At 58.4% G+C, this 22830-nt stretch overlaps 1 protein-coding gene across 5 annotated transcripts in view; it reads left to right on the plus strand.

Moving 5' to 3' along the window:
* Nucleotides 1–22830, plus strand: part of TBC1D2B (TBC1 domain family member 2B) — a 68174-nt gene that overhangs the window by 9906 nt on the left and 35438 nt on the right. For 4 of the 5 annotated variants that reach the window (XM_078449109.2, XM_078449104.2, XM_078449106.2 and 1 more), the window contains 2 exons: nt 4958–5111; nt 13302–13461. In XM_078449109.2, coding sequence (XP_078305235.2) covers nt 4958–5111; nt 13302–13461 — 314 coding nt within the window. Of the gene's footprint in view, nt 1–4571; nt 4797–4957; nt 5112–13301; nt 13462–22830 lie in introns of all 5 variants that reach the window. The other variant, XM_078449108.2, reaches the window with a different exon arrangement.

Here is a 22830-nt window from a genome sequence, read left to right on the forward strand (position 1 = left end):
TTCCGCGGAGTGGGGTGAGGCGTGGGCCGGTTAGCGTGCGCACTGCACGGGCCCGCGGAAGCCATCAGAGTCTTGAAGCTTGGGGTGCGTGTGACCTCACCGGGTGGGCGTGAGAAGAGGCTTTGGGGCACGCTGCCGCCGCGGGGGGCCGAGACGGATGAGCCAGGAGAATGCCAGGGAGCGCGAGCCGGGAGCTGGACAGACCTTGACCTTGGAGAGCTGGCGACACCCTCAGGCTGGAGAGTGGCTTCTGTCTTCCGCGCCTCGTGCGTCGCGCACGGCGCTCCCGTCGTTCCCCGCAGTGGGTCCGCAAGTCGCGTGCTCAGCTCAGAGTCGTGGCTGAGAGCGTCCAGGAGACCCTGTGGACCGACGGCCGTGCTCCCTGGGACCCCGCTCTGTGTCGCCCCTGGCGCAGAAGCTACCTTTGGCGCGAACCGCTCCGGGTTTTACGTTCACCGTGTCAGTATTCGGGAGGAGCCGCGGGGAGATGCGGAGATGGGCGCGGTCGTCCTCCTCCTCTTCGAGGGACAGACGAGGGACAGACGCGCGGGACAGACGCTGGCTGGAGCTCTGGCGGGGCCAGCCAGCGAGGTCTTGGGTGGCGGAGGGGACGCGGGTAGTGGCTGCCCAGGGAGCTGCTTGTGGGGCCCCGTTCTGAGCCGGACGTGCGCGACCTCCTGTGACCCTCAGAGCCGGCTCAGCAGGTCAGTTCCTCCCTTCCCGTCCCATCCGCCGGCCGGTTGCACACGTTGCCTAACAGCACGCGGCACGGGGGTGGGGGGTGGGGGCGGACAGTGAGGCTCCAGGCACCGTGCGCGAGCCCGGGCTCAGCGGGTGATACCGCCCTGGCCGCATGTGCCCAGCGTTCAGGTTGATGTCTGGCACGTGGCCCGTGCTCACGTGACAGCGCACCCCCCTCCCCCCCCCATCGCCCACGTGCACGTCACGTGGAGGTCCAACGTGTTCTTCCGGCGTGTGTTTACGCACGAAGAGCGCGCACCCCGCAAGGTCAAGTTCGTTTCCCTCTTTTTCCTCCTTTCCCACATTTTGCACAGCAGATGCGGATTGTTACTATTCTTTGAAATAAAAGTCTAGAAAGACAGATACCATATGTTTTCACTCTTATGTGGATCCTGAGAAACTTAACAGAAGACCAGGGGGGAGGGAAAGGGGAAAAAAGGGAGGGAGGGAGCCAAACCATAGGAGACTCTTGAAAACTGAGAACAATCTGAGGGTCGATGGGGGGTGGGAGGGAGGGGGGGTGGGTGATGGGCATTGAGGAGGACACCAGTTGGGATGAGCACTGGGTGTTGTATGGAAACCAATTTGACAAATTTCATATTAAAAAAAATGAAAGTCTAAAGTACAGTGTTTTTTTAAAATGTTTATTTTTGAGAGAGAGCATGAGTGGGGGAGGGGACGCGTAGACGTTTCCTCTGCCTGCCTTCTCGGGACTAGAAAGGTCTCTGCGGTCCACGATTACGGGCATGTTGCAGTAGCCACGGCTCCTTTGTTGCCTGGACAGGAATCAGCCCCATGACGCGCTCAGCCCGGGCGTCCGTCTGTCCCTGTGGCTCGCAGTCCGGGGCTCTTCCCTAGTGCGCAGGGCCCTCGGGGCCTCCCAGACACTTCACGGGCGCCGCTCACGGCTCGGCGGGAACCTTCCCCCGAATTCTTGCCGACGCTCGGCGGAGCCAAGTCAGCCCTTGCATCTAGGAGGTTCCTGTTGCCAGAGGCAGAAAGAAACAAACTTGATTTTAATCCTTTAGGCATTTCCTGGTGACTTAAATGACTTTTGTTGTACATTCAAATCGTGAATCAAATTTGAATCCATTTTCTTCTCTTCCAAACTTTTAACCGGTTGTCCTGATGCCATCGCTCAATAACTAAGGTCTTTTCCCTGCTGATTTTCCTTGAAGTGCGACATTTGGTATCTGCTCTGTGTTCGATTTGCTGGCCGCGCGGGCCTTTGTCACGCGCTTCCCAGCCTCGTAGGGCACAGCCCCAGGCCTTGTGTTTTTTGTTCAGAATCTTGCAGGTTAAACTGCAGATGAATTTCAGAATTTCTGTGCTGTGCTTTGAAGAGCTCCTTTAGAATTTTGACCGGATTTTTGGGAAGTTTCTGTGATGCATGAGGATTTCTTCAACCAGGTATTTCATAGTTTGATCGTAATTGTGAATCTGACCCTAGCTGGTTGTCGCTGCTGTAAAGGAGACAGCTCACTGGGAGTGTCTCGGGAGACCACGTCTCCCCCAGTTGTGTGCGAACGGCGACACCTGGCCCACGTTGGCGCTCGGTAAATATTTGTCAAGGGAATGACCAAACATTTGTGTGTGCGTGGCATCGTTCCCTTTTCCTTTTTTGGATGGATAAGTCGAGATAGGTCTCCAGGAAGGTCGCGGAGTCCAAGCAGGTGAGGGTGTGCTTTGATGGGCAGGGACCCTTTACCAGGGAGCGAAGGGCTGGGATCCGGGGGTAGGGGAATGTGGCTGGGGGACAGGGCCTGAGACCCGCCCCTCCCCCAGTAGCACGCCCCCTGCCAGGAGCGTGGGCCCTGAGTGAGCACGTGTTGAAATGAATTCACTTGGACCGATTAATGCAGGACAGTTCTGAGCCCTGGGGACAGAGACAGGCTTGGTGGGGAGTGTCCCGGGGTCCAGGGGAAGGGACAGGTGGGGCCCTGCTCCGTCAGGCGTGGGGGCTTCTGGGTTTGGGGCTGGTGGAGGTCTGGGGACAGAGGCCCGCGGGAGCAGCTAGGGCAGACTAACGAGGGACGCGAAAGGAGTGCGCCCGCCTCCGTGGGAAGCTCACCTCGGGTGCGTGCTGGTGTGAGCTCCGGAGGTAGCGTTTGCGCTGGGCTTTGAGGGACGTGTAGGAGTCACGGAGACCGGTGTTCTGGGAGACTCGGTGTGGCTCCCGTGAGTCTTCAGACAGATGGCGGTCACACGTCTCACGCAGGCACCTTCTGTGTGCTGAGCCGAGCCTGGGCTCTGCCCCGTGCGGCATGATTGGAATGCCCGTGTGGCTCTCCAGAATCTGGGATCAGAGCATTTAGATTGGGGGTGGTGTGGGGCAGATACCCACTCTCTCCCAGTCCTGCTCCCCACCCCTCTGGCCGGTGGGTGCTTGGCAGATGTGGTGGTGATAGGCTTTGGCACCGACTGGCTCGTTTGTTACCAGCGGGGCTGGAGCTCAGCGGCGAGCTCCTGGTGACAGACTCGCTGGGGTGTTCTGTGACACCACGTCACTTGGGAGTCCTGCTGCGCCGTCCAGGAAGGGCATCTGTGAGACCGCTGAGCCAGGCCTGTTGTTGTGGTCCCTGAAGAGTGTCGGCACCTCTGTAGGTAAAGAACTGAGAGGCCTTCTCAAGTCATAGTGTCCTCGGGAGGAGCAGTGGTGGCTGCCCCACACCCAGGAACCCACTGCCTTTGGCCTGCGTTTCGGTCCTTGAGGCCACTGCCCACCCCCTGGGTTTCTGCCAACCTTGGCTCTCAAAACGGACTGAATTTACTGTTACCTCTGGACCAGTGCTGTCAACACGAATACGGTACGAGCCGTAACAGATGCTTGTACGTTTTCGGATACAGATGAGGTAGCTTTAATATATGTTATTTAATCCACCGTGTCCAAAATTTTCAGTCGTGTGGCACCGGCCGCATTTCGCATGCTCAGCGGCCACTGTGCTGGACCTGGCCGATCGGGACCACCGTTACGTGTCAGACCCAGACTGGACCCGGGCGCCTGAGAGATTTCGTTTGGGATTCTGATTCAATCCGGGCTGAGTCAGGTCGGATCTCCGTTCAGTCCTCCATGCGGGGAGACCAGAGGGAGGACACGGAGGCTGTGCTTCGACTGACGGGACCGCCCTGCCTGCCAGCCTGCGCTTCTGTCTCTGGTCTGAGCGCCTGACGGCGGGGCCCTCGCGGTCTCCCGTCTCCCTGGTGGCAGCACGCGGGATCGAAGTCGGGGTGCTTTCAGTGATTTCTGGATCCTCTTTACGTATTTATGCTTGCTTGTTCGTTATTTTGAGCGAGGGTGCGTGAGTGAGGGAGGGGCAGAGAGGGGGAGAGAGAGAATCCCAGGCAGGTTCCCCACAGTGCAGAGCCCGATGCGGGGCTCAAACCCACAAACCGTGAGACGATGACCTGAGCTGAAACCAAGAGTTAGATGCTCCCTGGCCGAGCCTCCCGGGCGCCCCAAAAGGGAAGGAGCCCCAGTCAGTCATTGCCTCGAGGTGGTTTTGCGTGCCTTCCCGACCAGGCTTTTGTAACACGAGTAGTAAGTCAGACGTTGAAAACATGTGACTTTAACGTTTGTTTTTGCCCAGGAATTTAGTGAGAGATACTCACGAGGTTACTGACTGTTCTCCCGTCAGACGTTTCCCTTTAAATCGGAGCATTCTCGCGCAAGCACCTCTTTCGCCGTGTCTGCAGGGGCTGGGAGAGAGGCTTGTGACGGGTTCGGTTGCCCTGTGCCCTTGCTGGCACTTGCCGTCCTCGGTGTTAAAAGTTTTAGCCGTTGGACGTGCCGCCCGGTTTTCGGTCTGCAGAGGTATCTGTATGCTCTCCAGGTGCCAACAGCTGCAACTACTGTCGTTTGATGTGACGCGGCCAGGACGCGGCCACACGTGCGCGAGGCGTGAGTTCTCGAGACAGGACGTGTGTGTGTGCAGCGTGAAAGGGCGGCGAGACCATGCCGTCCTCCAGGCTCCCGTGGAGGCTGTCGTGTCATCTTGGGATGTGGGAAGATTCTCATCAGGGCCGGATTCCTGACGTTCGTGCTGTTTACTGGCCGGGTGAGCAAAGCCGCTCACCCTGGCGGGGAGATGTCCTTGGGCTGTTCTTCCTGACGCTCCCCTCGAGGGGCAGGGTGTGTGTCTGTCCTCGCAGGACGGGGGTTTGTCCCGGCCCTCGGTCCCGTCGTTGGCCTTGACTCGCTCTCTCCTTCCTCCCGTAGGCTCCTAACCGCCAGCTCATGGCCTACTGGCTGCAGGAGCTCCAGCAGAAGAGGTGGGAGTACTGCAACGGCCTGGACGCCGCCACGTGGGACAGCAGGGCCTCCCCGGCCCCGGGGGACTTCTCGCAGGGTCTGGTAGCCAGAGACAACTCAGGTAAGTCAGAGGCGGGGGGCCGGTGGCACTTCCTTGGGCGTGGCCGCGTGACCGGGCAGGGCAGGACGGCGTAGAAGCCCGGAACGAAAGTAACGGCGATGACCCCTCCGATGGCACTCCTGGCGCCTGCGTGCTTCCTCGCGCAGAATCCCGTTCCACCCGATAACGACCTCGGGGCTCAGCGAGGTCCGTGCCCAGCACCCTGAGCGGATTGGCGATGGGGGTCTGCGGGCCGTGACCCCCGTCCTGACTGCAGGGCCAGACCCCGTGTCTGCCCCGCTGACGTGCTCGTGGCCCGAGGTCACCCGTGTTTGTGTGCGCTTGGTTCTCGACGTGCTTGGCCCGTGACGCCGTCACGTCCCTGAGGGAGAGTGACCGTTAGATGCGATTCCGCATTCTAGGTCTGTGGCATCTCCACGACTCTGGGCGATTCGAAGTGTGGAGGTCACGTGGCTTTACGTTCAAATATCAGACTTACGGCTGCAGGGTCTTCTCGGGCCTGGTGGTGTGGAGGCCCTCACGGAACACAGCAGGTGGCCATTACTCGCGGACCATCCCCGCAGAGACCGTGGGCGGGCCGTGTTCGTGGCTCCTGTCTCCCCGCGGCGTGGACGGCCGCCGGGAAGAAGCAGGCCGCCGAGGCCGTTGCGCCCGCGTGTCTTGACGATCAGAGACGCCGATGCCGGAGCCTGGCCAGCGAGGGCCGCTTCTCACGCCTACGGAGACGTGTGGCCGGTGCTTCATGACGCCCGTGGGCCTGCTGGGTCCCCCGCCAGCCGCAGCCGGTCCCGGCATCCGCGCGGCCCTCGTTTCGGACACGGGTGCTGGGACTCCTCCGAGTCTTCCCCCTGCAAACCCCATGTCCTGCCTGCCACGTGTTCCCCGACCACAGTGTCTTCTGCAGCTCGGTTCCGGTTAGTGAGGCACGGCTGAACGTCGGCCACGCCTGTCCGGTGCGTGCTTCTCACGGACACGGACACCGACACGGACACCGACACCGAAGGGACGTCCCTGCGTCTGGTGCCCAGTTCTGTGTCGGCTGGGGTGTTGGGAGCCGCCGTTCTAGGACTTTTGACGAGAAGAGGCTCCGTAGCTCGGCCTGGATGCCATGTGAGCATTGGAAACATTGCAGGGAAGCGGGCGGACTGGTGCCGCGGGTGCCTTGTGCCCCCGTTTTTTTGTTCAAGTTTATTATAATCTGTGCACCTAACACGGAGCTTGAACTCACAACCCGAGATCAAGAGTCACAGGCCCCGCTGACCGAGCCAGCTAGGCACCGCCTGGTTCTTTGTCCTGAGGACGCAGTGGGTCTGACAGACCTGGGGCGCCATACCGGAAGGAGTAGGTCTGTAACATAAATCCTTCCTTTCTTGGAGCCACGTCTGTGGCCGGGGAGCCGAGGAAGCATCTGAAGCCCACGGCTGGTTCTCTTTATTTGGTTTGGGGCTGAGCGGGGCCTCTGACGTTTGCTTGTTTGTTCAGCAAGGTGGGCACGCAGGGTGGGCCTGGTCCCTCCTCTCGAGACGTTCCGGTCACGCTGTGTGAAGATAAAGTCGGGGAAGCGTGGGACAGGAGGTGTGGGTAGCAGGGGTGCATGGGACGGAACGCACAGCGGGTCCCCTCCACGGAAGCGGAGTCTAGGCCGGGGCCTGAGGATGACCTGGGGCGGGGGAGGAGTCCAGCGAGGCCCCCCGTGGCTGTCTGTGAGGAGCCAGAGGGGGCCGAGCGGGGTGTGGGGGCGGCGCGAGAGCGCCTCTCCCTGTGGGTTTGGCACTCGGGGCTGCATCCCCAGGGCAGTTACGTGTGTAGACGTGACTCTCACTGCACACCTGGATTGTGGCACCTAAGGAAAGACAACGGGACTCTGGACCGCAGGGCGGTTGTGAGACTCTTGTCGTGTGGGAAGCCAAGAAGAGGCTGTGTTGTAGCCTTTTTATCATCAGAGAGAGGGCTTGGTCAGAGGATGAAGCGCGTGAGGGCGGGATGGCGGGCGTGGGCAGGGCGCCCTGTGATGCCGCTGCAGCCACCGTTGTCTGTGACCCTGATCTGCACGAGGAATGACGCTGTCCCGCTCTGCCTCGTCACCCGCCGTCCGGGGCGCTCCCAGGTGTCCAGCGCCACCCGGACCCGAGCTGCTGGGGGCGGCGTCACGGGCGTGGACACCTCCCGTGGCAAGCAGTGGTGCATCTCGGGAGGCCGCTACGTCGGGTGGGAGAAGCCCCGGAGCCCGGGCTCGTGTTGCGCCTCCAGGGTTTACGGCCCGAGTCCAGTCTCCTGCCGCGAGGTGTCTTCCTGGAGCCGTGGCTCATCTGCACATCACCTTTGGTGCTCGTGTACGGGAGTCAATCAGCAGCCAAGACCACGCGGCCCATGAGCCAATAGTACTGTCACCTGGGCCTTCAGGAAGTTGGCCGACCTTGCTCTGGGGCCCCGGGCGCGTCTATCCTTCGGAGCCTTGGTCTGCTTGTCTGGGGGACGGAGAGTGTGGTGCCGTCTCCTGCGGCAGCCTGTGCTCTGGGCAGTGCCGCAAACCTGCCGTTTAGGGACCGTGGAGCCACGGCCTGTGTTTCTGAGGAGTCTGTGGCCCGGTGAGGCCAGGCCGGTTCAGAGGCACAGGGCTGGCCTCAGGAAGCGGAAGGCGCGGCCGTTTCGGGTGCCGGGTTCCGAGGCCAAGTGGGGGCAAGGGTGTCCCCCTCCCCGAGAAAGCTGGACGGACGGCCAGGGGCCAGACCTGCGGTGGCTGGATAAGCAAGAGCACGGTGAGCCGTGGGTCAGACGTGCCGAGTGAGGAAGGGACCTGTAGGCCGGATGGGGGGCTGGGATCGGCCCGGAAACCACGGCGGTCACGGTGAGGGCTGTGGCAGAGCAGGTGGAAAGAGGTGGGCGGCGGGGAGAGCGTGGGGGAGGGGAGGCCCCCTTGCAGCTGTGTTACGCGGGTCAGATGGCAGGCTGCCTGGGGAGCAGATCGCGTCCAGCTGCGGTCGACAGGAAACCTCGCCAACAGGGACGTGTTTGCCTCGCGGTGGGCTGCTTCCCGGCACCGCCGCCCGGCATTCGCCGTCCGTACTGCATCCGCTTTCCTGCTCGGGGGCGGGGGGCGGGGGTGGCGCCCCCGTGTCAGGAGGGAGCCCTCCAACCGAGCCTCAGGAGCTGGGACGCTGCCACGTGGCCTCCCCTGGCCGGAAGCGAGGTGGGGAAGTGGGTGTTGGAGCTGAGCACGTGGCCCGATCAGAACGGGCGTCGGTAAGGAAGGGAAGGCCGCGGTGAGCTCGGAGAGGTGGTGCGCACCGTCCCGCGATCGCCGAGGCTTGTTTCCTGGGGCTCCCGTCTTCCGGGTGAGAGTCTGTTCTCGTGCCTGGGGTCTGCAGCTTCAGGTCAGCCCGGCTGCGGGACGGGGGGACGGCCCGGCTGCCTCCGTCTCCTCTCCTGCCTCCGCCCCGGGGCCTGGCCTCCGGAAGCGCGCCGTGCCTCAGGCTCGGCTCTGCGCGTCTCTGTGCTCGCGCGACCGAGACCTAGTTTCGGCACGAAGGAATGCTTTGCGGAGACCTTCCCGGCCGTGGGGCGTGAGGCGGCTGGACCCGCAGGAGGCCCCACGAACAGCCGAGAGCTCGTGGCGAGCGGCGCTCCCGGCTCGTTCTCGCTCCTTTCCCGCGTAAACCGATCGGCAGACGAGCAGGGATGCCAAACCGTGTGCGGCCCGGTGCCTGTCTGCGGACGGGGGCGTACCTGGCGGAAAATGGCAGAACGGACGGGACCACGCGTTTCCCTCTCGGAGGGGGCTCGTGGGGCGGGGCGGCCGTCAGCGGCTCGGAGGAGCCCCACAGCCTGTGCCACGGGCCCGGGCCGATGCGCCCCCGGCCCTGCGGAGCCACGCCAGGTCCACGTGCTCGCTTAAGCTGTCCGCCCCGCGAGGTGACCCCAGCAGCGGTGATTCCCTGATCCCGTCCGCAGGGTGCCACAAGTCGCGGTACTCCACGCCGTGTCTGAGAGGCAGCCTGTTCCTGCGGGGGAAGCCCTCAGGACTGAGGGTTGACGCGTCTGTGAACGGGATGCTTTCTGCGACTTCTGCTCTAAAGGGGATTCCTCAAATCACATCGGGAAAGGGAGCGCGTGCCGGAGGTCGGATTCCAGGTGTACCTGGGAGGAGCCTCCTTGGGGCTGCGGGCAGATGGGGTGCAGGTGGGCTGGGGTGGGTGTTTTTGGGGAGGGTGGGGGGAGGTGAGCTGGGGGGTGTTACTGTGGGGGGTGGGAGGTGGGTGTTGGGGAGGGTGGGGGAGGTGAGCTGGGGGGTGTTATTGTGGGGGGTGGGTGTTGGTGGGAAGGGGGGAGGTGAGCTGGGGGGGGTGTTACTGTGGGGGGTGGGAGGTGGGTATTGGGGAGGGGGGAGGTAAGCTGGGAGGGTGTTGGGGAGGGTGGGGGAGGTGAGCTGGGGGGTGTTATTGTGGGGGTGGGTGTTGGTGGGAAGGGGGGAGGTGAGCTGGGGGAGTGTTGGCGGGGGAGTTGAGCTGGGGAGGTGAGCTGGGGGTTGTTACTGTGGGGGGTGGGAGGTGGGTGTTGGGGAGGGGGGGAGGTAAGCTGGGAGGGTGTTGGGGAGGGTGGGGGGAGGTGAGCTGGGGGCGTTACTGTGGGGGGTGGGAGGTGGGTGTTGGGGAGGGTGGGGGAGGTGAGCTGGGGGGTGTTTCTGTGGAGGGTGGGAGGTGAGTGTTGGGAAGGAGGGGGAGATGAGCTGGGGGGTGTTATTGTGGGGGGTGGATGTTGTTGGGGAGGGTGGGGAGAGGTGAGCTGGGGGGTGTTTCTGTGGAGGGTGGGAGGTGAGTGTTGGGAAGGAGGGGGAGGTGAGTCGGGGGGGTGTTGGGGAGGGTGGGGGAGGTGAGCTGGGAGGTGTTACTGTGGAGGGTGGGAGGTGAGTGTTGGGAATGGGGGGGAGGTGAGCTGGAGGGGTGATGGGGGGAGGTGAGCTGGGGGGTGTTGGGGAGGGTGGGGTCTGAGCGTCTTGCAGGAGAGGGGAGGTGGTGCAGACCAGACAGAGGAGCCATCAGCCGGGTGTGGGGCCTCCCCCGCGACTCGGGTCTCTCAGAGGGAGGTGGCAGGACACGCAGGTCAGAGGGCAGGCGCGTGAGCCCCCAGGCCCTCCCAGGCCAGCTCTTCGTCGGCCAGTCATTCACTTGTCGTTCATCTGGTCCCCAGTGGTTACTGGGCCCGTCTTCTCTACTGTTCACGAGACTTCTGTCCGCCGTGGGAGCAGCCAGGCCAGACGTGTGGACCAGCTCCCCCGGGGGCCCTGAGAGCGCCTCCTCGTCGGTGCCTGGGTGGACGCTCTGCTCTCAGGTCTTTCTGTGGCTTCCGACCGCCGCCGCACAGTCTGGAAGACTCGCTCGATGGCGCGGGAAGAAGCTTCTCCTGTCAAGACCCCGCTGGCCCGCTCCCACAGAGATGTCTCTCCTGCAGTGTCTTCTCCGTCACCTGTGGGAATGGCCTTTTCCCATCGCTTTGCCCGCTTTCGTGGACGGGGCAGCAGGCCAGGAGTGGGAGAGGAGGGCGGCCGCTGTCAGGACACGTCCGAGTGGCCCGTGGGCCAGGGCTCCAGGTCCGGGAAGCCGGGGCCACCACGAAGGCGCGTGGAAGTGTCCGAAAGGAACAGAAGATGTCTGAACGTGCCGACCGTCCCTCCCGAGCGAAGCCGCAGGATCCCGCACAAGCTGGTGGGTCTGCTCACTGCCATTCAGGACTTCAAGGAAATGCTGCTGTGACCTAGTTTGTGTCCTCGAGGCGGTTCCTGAATGCTGATGTGAGGACTCGTGTGGACGCAAAGCCAGCCGCCCGCTCTGAATTAAGTAAATCTCCTACTGTCTTCTAAACGTTGAAAACAAGGCAAACTGACAAGAATAGCCAAAACTGGGAAATTGCTTCTTTTTCACGTGGGTAATGACTTGCAGCGTCGGTCTGTTCTTCCAGTGCTCTCTCCGGCCCCCGGCCCTTTGCTCCACCCGGGCCCCGGGGCCCAGAGCTCCTCGGGAAGGTTTCCAGTGTGGGCCAGGGGTGCTCTGTGCCCCCAGGGGCTGCTCTCCTCGCTCCCCCAGCCTGCACAGGAAGGAGAGGCAGCCAGCTCGTCATGGACATGGGTGCAGCGTGCTGTGTTCACCCCCTGGCCCGGCCTGTGGTGCCCTCCCCGAGCGTGTGTGGAAGCCCCCCCCCCATCAGGGGAGCCCAGGCTTCCGCGTCCCCCGCTCTGGAGGAGCAGAGGTGCCTTCTCACAGCCGTGGTCGCTGCACCTGCTGTGTCCGTCTTCCAGGGCACAGGCTACTTCTCTCCGGCCCTGGCTCTGGGCTCAGTGTCTTAATAGATGAGGCAGGTACAGGGGACTGGGCCCGATTAATAGTATTTGAACTTGTTTGTTTACTGGAACTCTTTCCAGGTGAAATCTTAGGGGGACTTCAGTCTATAAAGAGTGAAGAGGAAGGCAGCGGTTGGAGCCTAGGATGAGATCCTTCAGGAATGCGTCTTTGGGGACCGTAGGGCGCTGGAGGCCAGGGGCTCAGTGCATCCTGCTTGATGTCTTGTTATTCTGTGTCTCTTTGCGAGATGGGTTCCCGTGGGGGGCAGGTGCTTGGTCTTGTCTGAGGTACCCTGAGCACGTGGCATTCGCCATGTGGCAGTAATTTGGAACCAAGAGGTGGGAATCCGTGGTCACTGGCAACTTCTGGCTGCCTTCCTGGAGTCTCGTAAGCCGTTGCCAGCCCACGTGTTTTCTGTCTCCCGACACCCCTCCTGCTTTGCCTGCTCAGAACCCTGCTCGAGCTGCGTGCTGACCCTCGGGGCCGGAGCCACGTTCCCTGGAAGGGCACACAACCATCCTTCTTTGTCACACTCGGAGCCCTTCTCAGGCTGCCGAGGTCAGTCAGTGAGCCGTCTGCACAGCAAGAGCCCAGGGCCTGCGGCCCCACGTTCCCTGCACGCGTGCTCAGCGCGCTCCACAGACACCCGGCCCGAGCCTCTCCGGTCCTGCACTCCTCTGACCAGAAGCAGCCTCTTCCTCAACGTCCATGTTCAGCAGGCCGTTCTGAGTTTGCTTTCACGGAGAAGAACGGTTGATAATGGCAGTGTGCAGGCGCTTCAGGAAAGGGCAGCATAGAGCCAACTGTATCCGGCTCGCTTCTGTTTGCAAACATGCCCCGATGCCCTGTTCTCAGGAAGAAGGGTGCCGTGTGGGAGAGTACAGAGCATTTGTAGTCGGGTACATTTTTGTCAGATCTTTAGAATAAGTTTTTATTGGGGCACCTCGGTGGCTCAGTCGTTTAAGCGTCTGACTCTTGACCTTGGCTCAGGTCACGATATCACGGTTTGTGAGTTCGAGCCCCATGTAGGGCTCTGCACTGACGGTGGGGAGCCTGCTTGGGATTCTCTCTCTTTCTTTCTCAAAAGTAAATATATGTTTAAAAGAAGATTCTTCAAAAAAATAAGTTTTTATTGGAATTTTTACGCAAAGAGAGAATACTATAGTATCATCCCCGTGTTTACTGGGTAATTCCCACAATTAATATTTCCTGGACCTGTGCTGGCTCATGGACAGCCCTGCCCGCTTTGTGTTATTTGAAGCAAATGTTATAATTTCTTAAATAACCAAATGTAGTTATTTTAAAGCAAATCCCAGACATCGTACTGTTTCAACCTTTAGTACTTCAGAAGCTTCCATCTTAAAGCTATTCTGAAATCTGGTCATGATTTAGCATCAGTGCTTCGGTGACTTTAGTGAGCCGCTCCCCTGGGAGGTGCACACCTGTTGTCTCAGGGTCACGATTGCAGATATTAGCAAACGTGTGCGGGATACTCCCGTTCCCCTGTTTTCTCGGGGAGAGGCTGGTAGTGTAAGCTGATGTGTACTTTGCTTGTTCACCCTACTGGCCCGTCCCGGGGGTTGTTCCTTATCACTGCGGTGAGCGCGCTGGGCCACGGCTCTGTGCCAGCTTGCTGATCTGCAGGACCACGGAGGGGACCCTGGCTCTCCTGTCCTGGGCACGTGGTGCCTTGAGGCACGTCACAGCCTTTCTGTGACAAACACGGAAGTGCTCTAGGCGACCGCGGCTGCACAAGCTGCACCCTGTCGTGCAGGTGACGTCACGAGTACCCTGTAGCGTGCCGTGTCCCACGTGGGAGCTCTGAGGAACTGACGTTTGTTTGCCTGTCTTTCAGATGTAATTTACCCGCACCCAGATGCCTCTGCAGAAAAAGCCAGAAATGTCCTCGCTGTGGAAACCGCCCCCGGAGAGCTGGAGCAAGCAGCTCACCAGCCAGCCGCAGGGCACCCCAATTCCAGTAATTTCTCTTTCAAACAGTGGGGCACTGAGCTCAAGTGAGTCTTTGGAAAGCAACGTGTGAAACTGAACGTGGGTTATTTCTGATGACGTGTTATAATTTTATATATGAAATTGCAAAGCTGCCTTACGTTTACGAGGGTCTTTGTCAAGATCCTTTCAGGTACTCGGTTATTTTTCTAGCTTGTAGAAAGCGCCTGTCATGTGGCTCATACCGTGCCAAATGTTTTCACACCTGTGGTGTGTTTTAATTCGCTTGACTCTGTGAGGTCAGATGGTCGAGTTCTGCAGAAACAGACCGGCTCGGGAAGAGTCCTTGTCTGGGGTCTCCAGGCCCCCAGGCTGCCCGTCCAACAGTCTTCCCGGGGAGCCAGCCCCCTCCCCAGGCCCCCAGGGTTGCCCCAGGGTGCGGGCTCGAGTGAGGGAGAGGGGAGGGGAGGTGGGCTCGTGTGTGTTTGTGTTTTTAAGAAATGCTTTGTTGAGATACGACTCCTGGACCGTCCAACTCACCCATTTAAAATGTACAGCGCAGTGGTTTTTAGCGCATCCGCACGGTTGGACAGCCGTCACCGTGGTCAGTTACGGGGCAGTTCCGTCACCCCGAAAAGAAAGCCGCTAGCAACCTCTTCCCATTTCCCCGCGGCCCCGTGTCCACTAATTCGCTTTTTGTGGCTGTGGGTTTGCCTGCCCTGGACGTTTCGTGTAAATGGCCTCCCGCGTGGGAGACTTGGTGCCTGCCTGGCTCCTTCCACCGAGCAGACGTTTTCCGGTCCGTCTGTGTTCTGGCAGCTGTTAGCACTTCGTTTCTCTTTATTGTGGAAAACGCTCCGTTGTTCGGAGAGACCACGTTCTGTGTGTCCGCTCTTCTGGTGACGCACGTGTGGGCCGTTTGTCTTTGTGGTTGCTGTGAGCGGTGCTGCCGGGGCACCGGGTCCACGGGGGACGTGTGGTTGCCCTGTTGGGTACGTACCCGGAGAGGAACTGCCGGGTCGTCTGGGGACTCTGGGTTTATGTGAGGACCTGCGGCGTGGTCCCCACATCCTCACCGGAGCCCGTTACCCTCCTTGTGGTTCTCGCCGTCGTTGGTGGTGAAGTACGGGCTCGTGGTTGTGACGTGCATTTCCCTGGTGACTGACGATATCAGGAAGCTTCATGTGCCTGTGGGCCACTTGGGAATCTTCGGAAAGACCTCTGCTCAGATCCTTTGTCCGCTTTCAACTGCGTTGTCTTTTTTTTTAAATTTTTATTTAAAATTTTCGTTTTTAGGTATTTTACTTATTTTTGAGAGAGAGCACAAACCGGGGAGGGCAGAGAGAGGGAGACAGAGGATCCAAAACTTGGATGAACTGGGGCTTGAACTAACAAACCACCAGATCGTGACCTGAGCTGGTCAGACACTCAACCCGGCCACCCAGGCGCCCTTTTTTTTTTAATACTTAATTTTTTAAGGGAGGCTTTAGGGTGACGGTAAACTTGAGAGGAAGCTAGAGATCTTTATACATCCCTTTCCCCACACGTGTGTACCCCCACCCCCATTATCACCAGAGAGGAACATCTTTTACCAAGGATGAGCCTGCGTTAATTGTAATGACCCAGAGTCCACGGCTTACGTTAGGGTCACTCTTGGTGGTGTGGGTTCTGTGTGTCTGGACACACGTATAATGACACACATCCAGCAGAGTATTATACAGAGTATTTTCTCTGGCCTAAAATTTCTCTGTGCTCTTGCTTTGTCCGGAATGTCGATTTTGTTGGAATCATAGAGGGTTGGCCTTTTCAGATTGGCTTCTTGCACCGAGTAATACGCATTTAAGTTTCCTCCGTGTCTTTTGAGCCTGATGGCTCATTTGTTTTTAGTGCTGAGTCATATTCCGTTGTCTAGGTGGAGACGGTTTATTAATCCACTCACCTGCTGAAGGACATCTTCGTTGCTCCCAAGTTTCGGCGATTATGAACAAAGCTGCCGTAGACATCCGCGTGCAGGTTTTTGTGTGGATGTGACTTTTCAGCTCCTTTGGGTAAACGCCACGGAGCGTGATTGCCGGATTGTGTGTGAGAGTGTGTGCGCTTTTGTCAGAAACTGCCGACTGTCTTCCCAAGGGGCCGCCCCATGTTCCCGCCAGCGGAGAATGGGGGTTCCCGTCGCTGCACGTCCCCGTCAGCGTCTGGTGTTGTCGTGGTTCCAGATTTTGGCCATTGTTCCAGATGCGTGGTGGTGGCTCCCTCATGTTTTCGTTTGCGTTTCCCTGGTGACCTGTGACGTGGAACATCGCTCTGTACGCTTACGTGGCGTCGTATATCTTCCGCGGTGGGGCGTCTGTTAAGGTGTTTGGCCCACTTGTAATGGATTGTCCGTTTTCTTATCGTTGAGTTTTAAGAGTTCTTTGTGTGTTTTGCATAACAGTCCTTTGTCAGATGTGTCTCGTGCAAACGTTTTCTCCCGGTCTGTGGCTTGTCTTCTAATTTCTTGACTGTGTGTTTCACAGAGCGGATGGTTTTAATTTTAAAAATTTTTTTTTTTTTTTAACGTTTATTTATTTTTGAGATAGAGAGAGACAGAGCGTGAATGGGGGAGGGTCAGAGAGAGGGAGACACAGAATCCGAAACAAGCTCCAGGCTCTGAGCTGTCAGCACAGAGCCCGACGCGGGGCTCGAACTCACGGACCGCGAGATCGTGACCTGAGCCGAAGTCGGCCGCCCAACCGACTGAGCCACCCAGGCGCCCCAAATTAATTTTAATGAAGTCCAGTGAAACGTTATTTCTTTCACGAGTTGTGTCTTTGGTGTTGTATCTAAAAAGGCATCACCACACCTAAGGTCATCGGGGTTTTCTCTTCCGTGATCTTCCGGGAGTTTTCTAGTTTTGCATTTTACATTTTGGTCTCTGGCCCATTTTGAGTGGATTTTTGCGAAGGGCGTAAGGTCCGCATCTAAATTCGTTAATTTGCACGTGGACGGCCAGCTGTTCCGGCACCATTTGTTGGAGAGACTGTCTTGGCTCCTTTGTACCCCCTTGGCTGCTCTGTCAAAGATTGATGGGTTGTATTCATGGGGGGTTATTTCTGAGCTCTTCACTCTGTTCCATCCATGTCTGTGTCTGTTCTTACTCTTGGTGTCACACAGTTTTGACGGCTGCAGCTCTACACTGTACTGAGTCTCCAAGTCGGGTAGTATTAGTCCTCCGGCTTTGGTCTTCTTCAGTATCGTGAAGAATTTGAGTCTTTTGCCTCTTCATTTAAACTTGAGAATCAGTTTGTTGATAGCCACAGAATAACTGGCTGGGATTTTGGTTGGGGTTTCACTGCGTCTATAGATCGATTTTGGAAGAACTGACCTCTGGACAATACTGAGTCTTCCTGCCCGTGAACATGGACTATGTCCATAATTTTGTTCTTCTTTGATTTCATTAACCCGTTTTATAGTTTTCCTCACAGATGCTCTATACGTTTTTAGATTTATATCTAAGTATTTCATTTTCTTGGGTGCCAGTGTAAATGGTAATGTGTTTTTAATTTCAAATGCCACTTGGTCATTGTTGGTATTCGGGAAAACAGTTGATTTTTGTATATTAGTCTTATATCCTGTAACCTTGCTGTAATCACTTATTAATTTCAGGAGGTTTTTATTATTCTTTCAGAGTTTTAAAAATTAATTATTTTAATGTTTATTCATTTTTTGAGAGACAGAGAGTGCGAGTGGGGGAGGGGCAGAGAGAGAGGGAGACACAGAATCCGAAGCAGGCTCCAGGCTCCGAGCTGTCGGCACAGGGCCCGACGCGGGGCTCGAACCCACAAACAGTGAGATCATGACCTGAGCCAAAGTCAGATGCTCAACCAACTGAGCCCCCCAGGTGCCCCTGGCTCCTTTCATTTCTGACCCAGGGTATCAAAGTCTCAGACTACAGTAGTTTGTTCTTCTATTTTTCCTGTGGTTTTATCGACACTGCTGATCGGGTATGTGTGTTAAGAACTGTTGTCTTCTTGGAGACTTGACCTCTTCTCATTATGAAATGCCTTCTTTATCCCTCACGACTTCCCTTCTTTTGAAGTTGGCTCTGTCTGAAAATCATACAACTGCTTCTGCTTTCTTTTGATTAGCGTTAGCACAGTGTGTTTTTCTCCATTTACCTTTTTTTTAAAAATGCTTCTTTTTGAGAGAGAGACAGCGTATGAGCGGGGGAGGGGCAGAGAGAGAGGGAGACACAGAATCCAAAACAGGCTCCAGGCTCCGAGATGTCAGCACAGAGCCCGACACAGGGTGCAAATTCACGAACTATGAGATCATGACCTGAGCCAAATGAAGTCGGACGCTCAACAGGCTGAGCCACCCAGGCACCCCTCCATTTACTTTTAATCTGTAAGTGCTTATATTTGAAGCGGGCTCCTGAAGACAACATGCAGTTAGGTCCTGTTTTTGTCTTCCACTCTTTTTCTGCATTTTGTGGGGTTTTTTTATTTTATTTTTTTAAGTGATCTCAACACGCAACGTGGGGCTTGAAGTCACAACCTCGAGATCGAGAGTTGCGTGCTTCACCAACAGCCAGCCGGGCTCCCCTTCCTCTTGTGGTTTTCGTCGAGCATCTTATAGCTTTCCATTTTCTCTCTTAACATATCAGCCTTACTTTTTTTTTTTTAAGTGTCTGTTCTGGAGTTTGCAACACACCTTTCCCGCTAATCCAGGTTCACTTTAAAGTCATGCTGTGCTGCTCCACAGGTGGGTGCGTGCGTGCCTTAGACAGCGAAGCCTTCTCACTTCCCGCGTCCGTCCCTGTGTCGCCACTGTCATCGTGTGGGGCACACAGAGCACGTGCACACAACACGCACACATCAGCGAACACGTCACTGGTGTTAGTATCTTGAACGAGCTGTTATCTGGTGGATCAATCAGAATACGAAAAATAAAGTTCTGTGTTTGACTTCCCCTGCCCCGTCTTCCGGGTCTGAGTTTCTTTTTTTTTAAATTTTTTTTAAAAATGTTTTTTATTTATTTTTGAGACAGAGACAGAGCATGAACGGGAGAGGGTCAGAGAGAGGGAGACACAGAATCTGAAACAGGCTCCAGGCTCTGAGAGGCCAGCACAGAGCCCGACGCGGGGCTCGAACTCACGGACCGTGAGATCATGACCTGAGCCGAAGTCGGACACTCAACCGACTGAGCCACCCAGGCGCCCCCGGGGTCTGAGTTTCTGACCTATATCGTTTTTTTCTGCCTAAAGAACTTAACTTTCTTTTGCGAGGCAAGTCCCCTGGCAACAAGTTCCCGCCATTTCCTTTCATCTGAGAGTCCATTTCTCCTTCGTTGTGAGGCTGATTTTGCAGAGGAGAGTTCGAGCTCGGTGGTTTCCTCTCCAGACCTCAAACATTTCCCTCCACTCACGTCTTGCTTGTGTGGTTTCTGAGGAGGCAGCGATGTGGGTCAGGTGTTTTCCTCGGGCTTCTCTCTGGATTTTTCCTTCACCTTCAGTTTGCTGTAATTTGGGAACGTCCTGCCAAGTTACGGTTTCTTGGAGTTTATTTTGCTAGGTGTTCTCTGTGGTTTGGTGTCTGACTCTAATCTGGGGACATCCTGCTCCTGTTTCTCTGTCGTCCCCTGGCGCACTTGCCCTCGCTCCGCAGATGGTCCGTTCTCCCGTCGACCCCAGTCTGCGGATGCGCCCTCCAGCTCCCAGGCTGTCTCCTCAGCCGTGTCCGTCCTACGAACAGGCCCTTTGGGAGCCTTTTCATTTCTCTCGTGGTGTTTTGTTTTTTTTTTTTTTTAAATCTCTGTCATTTCTTTTTGGTTCTTCCTTGGGGCCTCCAGCTCTCTGCTCATGTTGCCCACCTGGCACCGCGTGCCGTGCTCTCTGCCCGTCAGAGCCCTGAGTTCTTTTAAATTTCGGTCAAGTGTCCAGCATCCCTGCCTTGTCTGGTTCTGCTCACTCTCTTCACATCAGGCTGTTTGGCCTTCTGATTGGCCCCGTCACTGTTCTTGATGGCTGGTGTGCCATACGGGGTGACAGGAGCTGCGTCAGAGGCCCCTTGTGATGTAGTGATGCGGGGAGGGAGGAAGGGTCTTTGTCCTGTGACAGGCGAGCGCGGGCCCCTGTACCGTGGACCCACTTGCGTCTCTCTGTCCTTCCCTCCCCCGTAGGTGGACAGGATGGCGAGAGGGGCCAGAGCTGGGTGGGGGTCCCTTCTGATACCAGCCCAGCCTAGCCGGCTGGGCTCTGGCTGACCAGTTGACCCCAAGGGCAGGCCTTGTTAGGAGCAGGGCGTTCTGGAGTATTCAGAACGTTCCTTCCCATCTCCCTGCGAGAAGCCGAGGGCAGTTCTCCCATATTCTCTGTGGGACCCTGGTTGAGCTCTTGGAGGTTAAGTCACAGCCCTTTGGGGGGTCCCTGGGGTTGGTGCCCTCGGAGGGGGCTGCAAGAGCCTCCAGGGACCCCTGGTTCTGTTCAGGGTCCCGCCCCAGCTGCTCCAGGACACTGGGGCTCCCATGCTTTCCTGTCTTGGGGACAGCAGTGGCCCCACATCCCCTGTCCCTTGAGGATCCAAGGGGCAGTGTTTCTACTCATCAACTCGACCTTGGTGGTGGCCATGGACCCCTGGGGCCTGGGCACCTTGTGGAGGGTGAGGCTGCTGTGGGGCCCCCCGGGACCGCGTGCTGTTGGCCAGCTGCTCCCCCTGGGCTTTGAGATGTGTGTGGGGAGAGCTGTCACAGGCACCACGTACGTGGGGGGACATGTTTCACCCGGTGGCCCCTTTTTACCTTTCTGGTTGGGTTCAGTATAAAAAGAAACCCCTTCTCAGTGTGTTGTCAGTTGCTGACGCAAGGTTCACGTGGACAGTGAAGGGGGTGTGGCCACGCACCCGGCCTGCAGGAGGCTCTCACCCCTGCTCTCCTCCTCCCCCTCTTCCCCTGATGCTCCTGCTCCCCGGCCACAGGAGCCTTGTTGGTCTGCATGCGGTCGGCTCCCTAGGCCCCCGTGTCCCCGCCTGCTGACTCCCTGAGCCATGGAATGCAGCCACGGCACCTCGGTCCACTGGGACCTTCGCGCACGGTGCCCCCTCCGAGGCACCAGCTTGTCTGCCGGCCCCCGGCAGGTGCTCCTGGAGAGGTGGTAGGGCCACCAAGAGACCGTCTCTCTGTTACAGGCAAAACAGTTGAGGCTTGGAGCAGGAAGGCGGCCTGTCCAAGGTCAGGCCAGCGTACGGCAGGATGCCTGGGGTCCCTCGGTAGGTCCCACTGTTCAGCATAAGGGCGTAATTTGGGAAACCGTTGGTTTTGCCGGATTTTCATGCCTGACCATTCTCGTCTGCCCTCACTTAGCAGCGGAACCAGGGGCGGCGGCCCGTAACCCCCCGGTGCTCCCGTGTCCTTGCCTGAGGGCGGCTGGGCCTGGGGAAAGTGCTCTTGTCCCTCCTCGTGGTCACGACACTCGGCTCATCATCGTTTGGGGTCACCGTCCGCCGCCTGTACCTACACAGGGTGGCCTTGTCCACGTGGCAGTCCCAGCTCTGCGACCTCGGGGCCTCTGTTTCTCATTTGTGAAGCGGGGGTGGTGATCACATCCTGAGGGCCCGGCACCGGGAGGCCGTGTGACAGAGCCACCCCCGCTGAGTCCTAGACGCGGGGAGCCGGAGCCGGAGTGGGGGCACAGCTGTGACAGAGCCGCCGTCCGCAGCGGCCCCTCCTGTAGAAACCGTAGGGGGTTGTGGCACTTACGGCGTGCTTCGTGAAGGTTCACGTGAAACGCTTTAGGGGCACGGAGCGACTTTAACGACCACAGAAATCCTATTCCTGTATTGGAAGCTAAAGCCTCAACGATTGCATGTACGTGTATGAATTCAAAACGGCGTTTTATTCAGAATGTAGTCAGGGTTTCCAGGGCAGACCCCACACAGCGTCCCTTCCACCGGCTTCCAGTGAACGGCGTTTTAAGTCACAGGAGTGCGTGAGGCCGCCGCTGGCTTCCAGGACTTGCCTGGGTTTGCTCCTTGCCGGTCACTGCCTGTGTCCTTGTCTGTATCAGGGAAATACTGAATAAGCCTGTATGTATGAAAGGGAATTTTTTTTTTTTTATCATTTATTTCTGAGACACACACACAGCCCAAGTGGGGGAGGGGCAGAGAGAGGGGGAGGCACAGAATCCGAAGCAGGCTCCAGGCTCCGAGCTGTCAGCACAGAGCCCGACGCGGGGCTTGAACCCCTGAGCCCTGAGATCATGACCTGAGCCGAAGTCAGACGCTCAACCAACTGAGCCACTCGGGCACCTTGGGAATTTTTTTTGTACGAAAAAGAAGCTGAACGCTTGGGGGAGATTTGATAAAAGTGAGTCACTAAAATATTGCCCCCAGGACACGGGCAACATGTGCAGGGGGAGAAAATGGTGGAAAATCTGCAGATTGTAGGTTGTTTGAGGCTGTAAGTCCACATCCCACACTCAGAAAGAATCACCAGACCTGGACGAGCTTGATGATGTCGTGTGGGTGCGGCTCATCGGGAGAGTCCAGGCTGGGGCCCAGACTCGGGAAGAGGCCTTGGCTGGCTGACCCAGGAACGCCACGCAGGTGCCCATACCTGGACAGGTGCATGCGTTGGCATGAAGTTACTTTCCGGTGGTTCCTGCTTTTACCAACCTTTTCATTACCCCCAACAGTTCAGATCACCTTCAGTAAGAGAGCTGGGTGTGCTCTGAAGTCCAGGCCGGTCCGCGTGGGAGTCGGGGCTCAGGGCTGGGGGCTGGTCCGCGTGGGAGTGGGGGCTCAGGGCTGGGGGCTGGTCCGCGTGGGAGTTGGGGCTCAGGGCTCAGGGCTGGGGGCTGGTCCGTGTGGGAGTGGGGGCTCAGGGCTGGGGCTGGTCCACGTGGGAGCGGGGGCTCGGGGCTCAGGGCTGGGGCTGGTCCGCGTGGGAGCGGGGGCTCAGGGCTGGGGGCTGGGGACTGGTCTGCATGGGAGCGGGGGCTCGGGGCTCAGGGCTGGGGCTGGTCTGTGTGGGAGCGGGGGCTCAGGGCTCAGGGCTGGGGCTGGTCTGCGTGGGAGCAGGGGCTTGGGGCTCAGGGCTGGGGCTGGTCCACGTGGGAGCGGGGGCTCAGGACTCAGGGCTGGGGCTGGTCTGCGTGGGAGCAAGGGCTCGGGGCTCAGGGCTGGGGCTGGTCTGTGTGGGATCGGGGGCTCAGGGCTCAGGGCTGGGGCTGGTCTGCGTGGGAGCAGGGGCTTGGGGCTCAGGGCTGGGGCTGGTCCACGTGGGAGGGGGGGCTCAGGACTCAGGGCTGGGGCCGGTCTGCATGGGAGCAGGGGCTTGGGGCTCAGGGCTGGGGGCTGGTCCGTGTGGGAGTGGGGGCTCAGGGCCGGGCTGGTCTGTGTGGGATCAGGGGCTCGGGGCTCAGGGCTGGGGTTGGTCTGCGTGGGATCGGGGGCTCGGGGCTC

Source organism: Panthera onca, chromosome B3, assembly GCF_046562875.1.
Source record: "Panthera onca isolate mPanOnc1 chromosome B3, mPanOnc1 haplotype 2, whole genome shotgun sequence".
NCBI lineage: Eukaryota > Metazoa > Chordata > Mammalia > Carnivora > Felidae > Panthera > Panthera onca.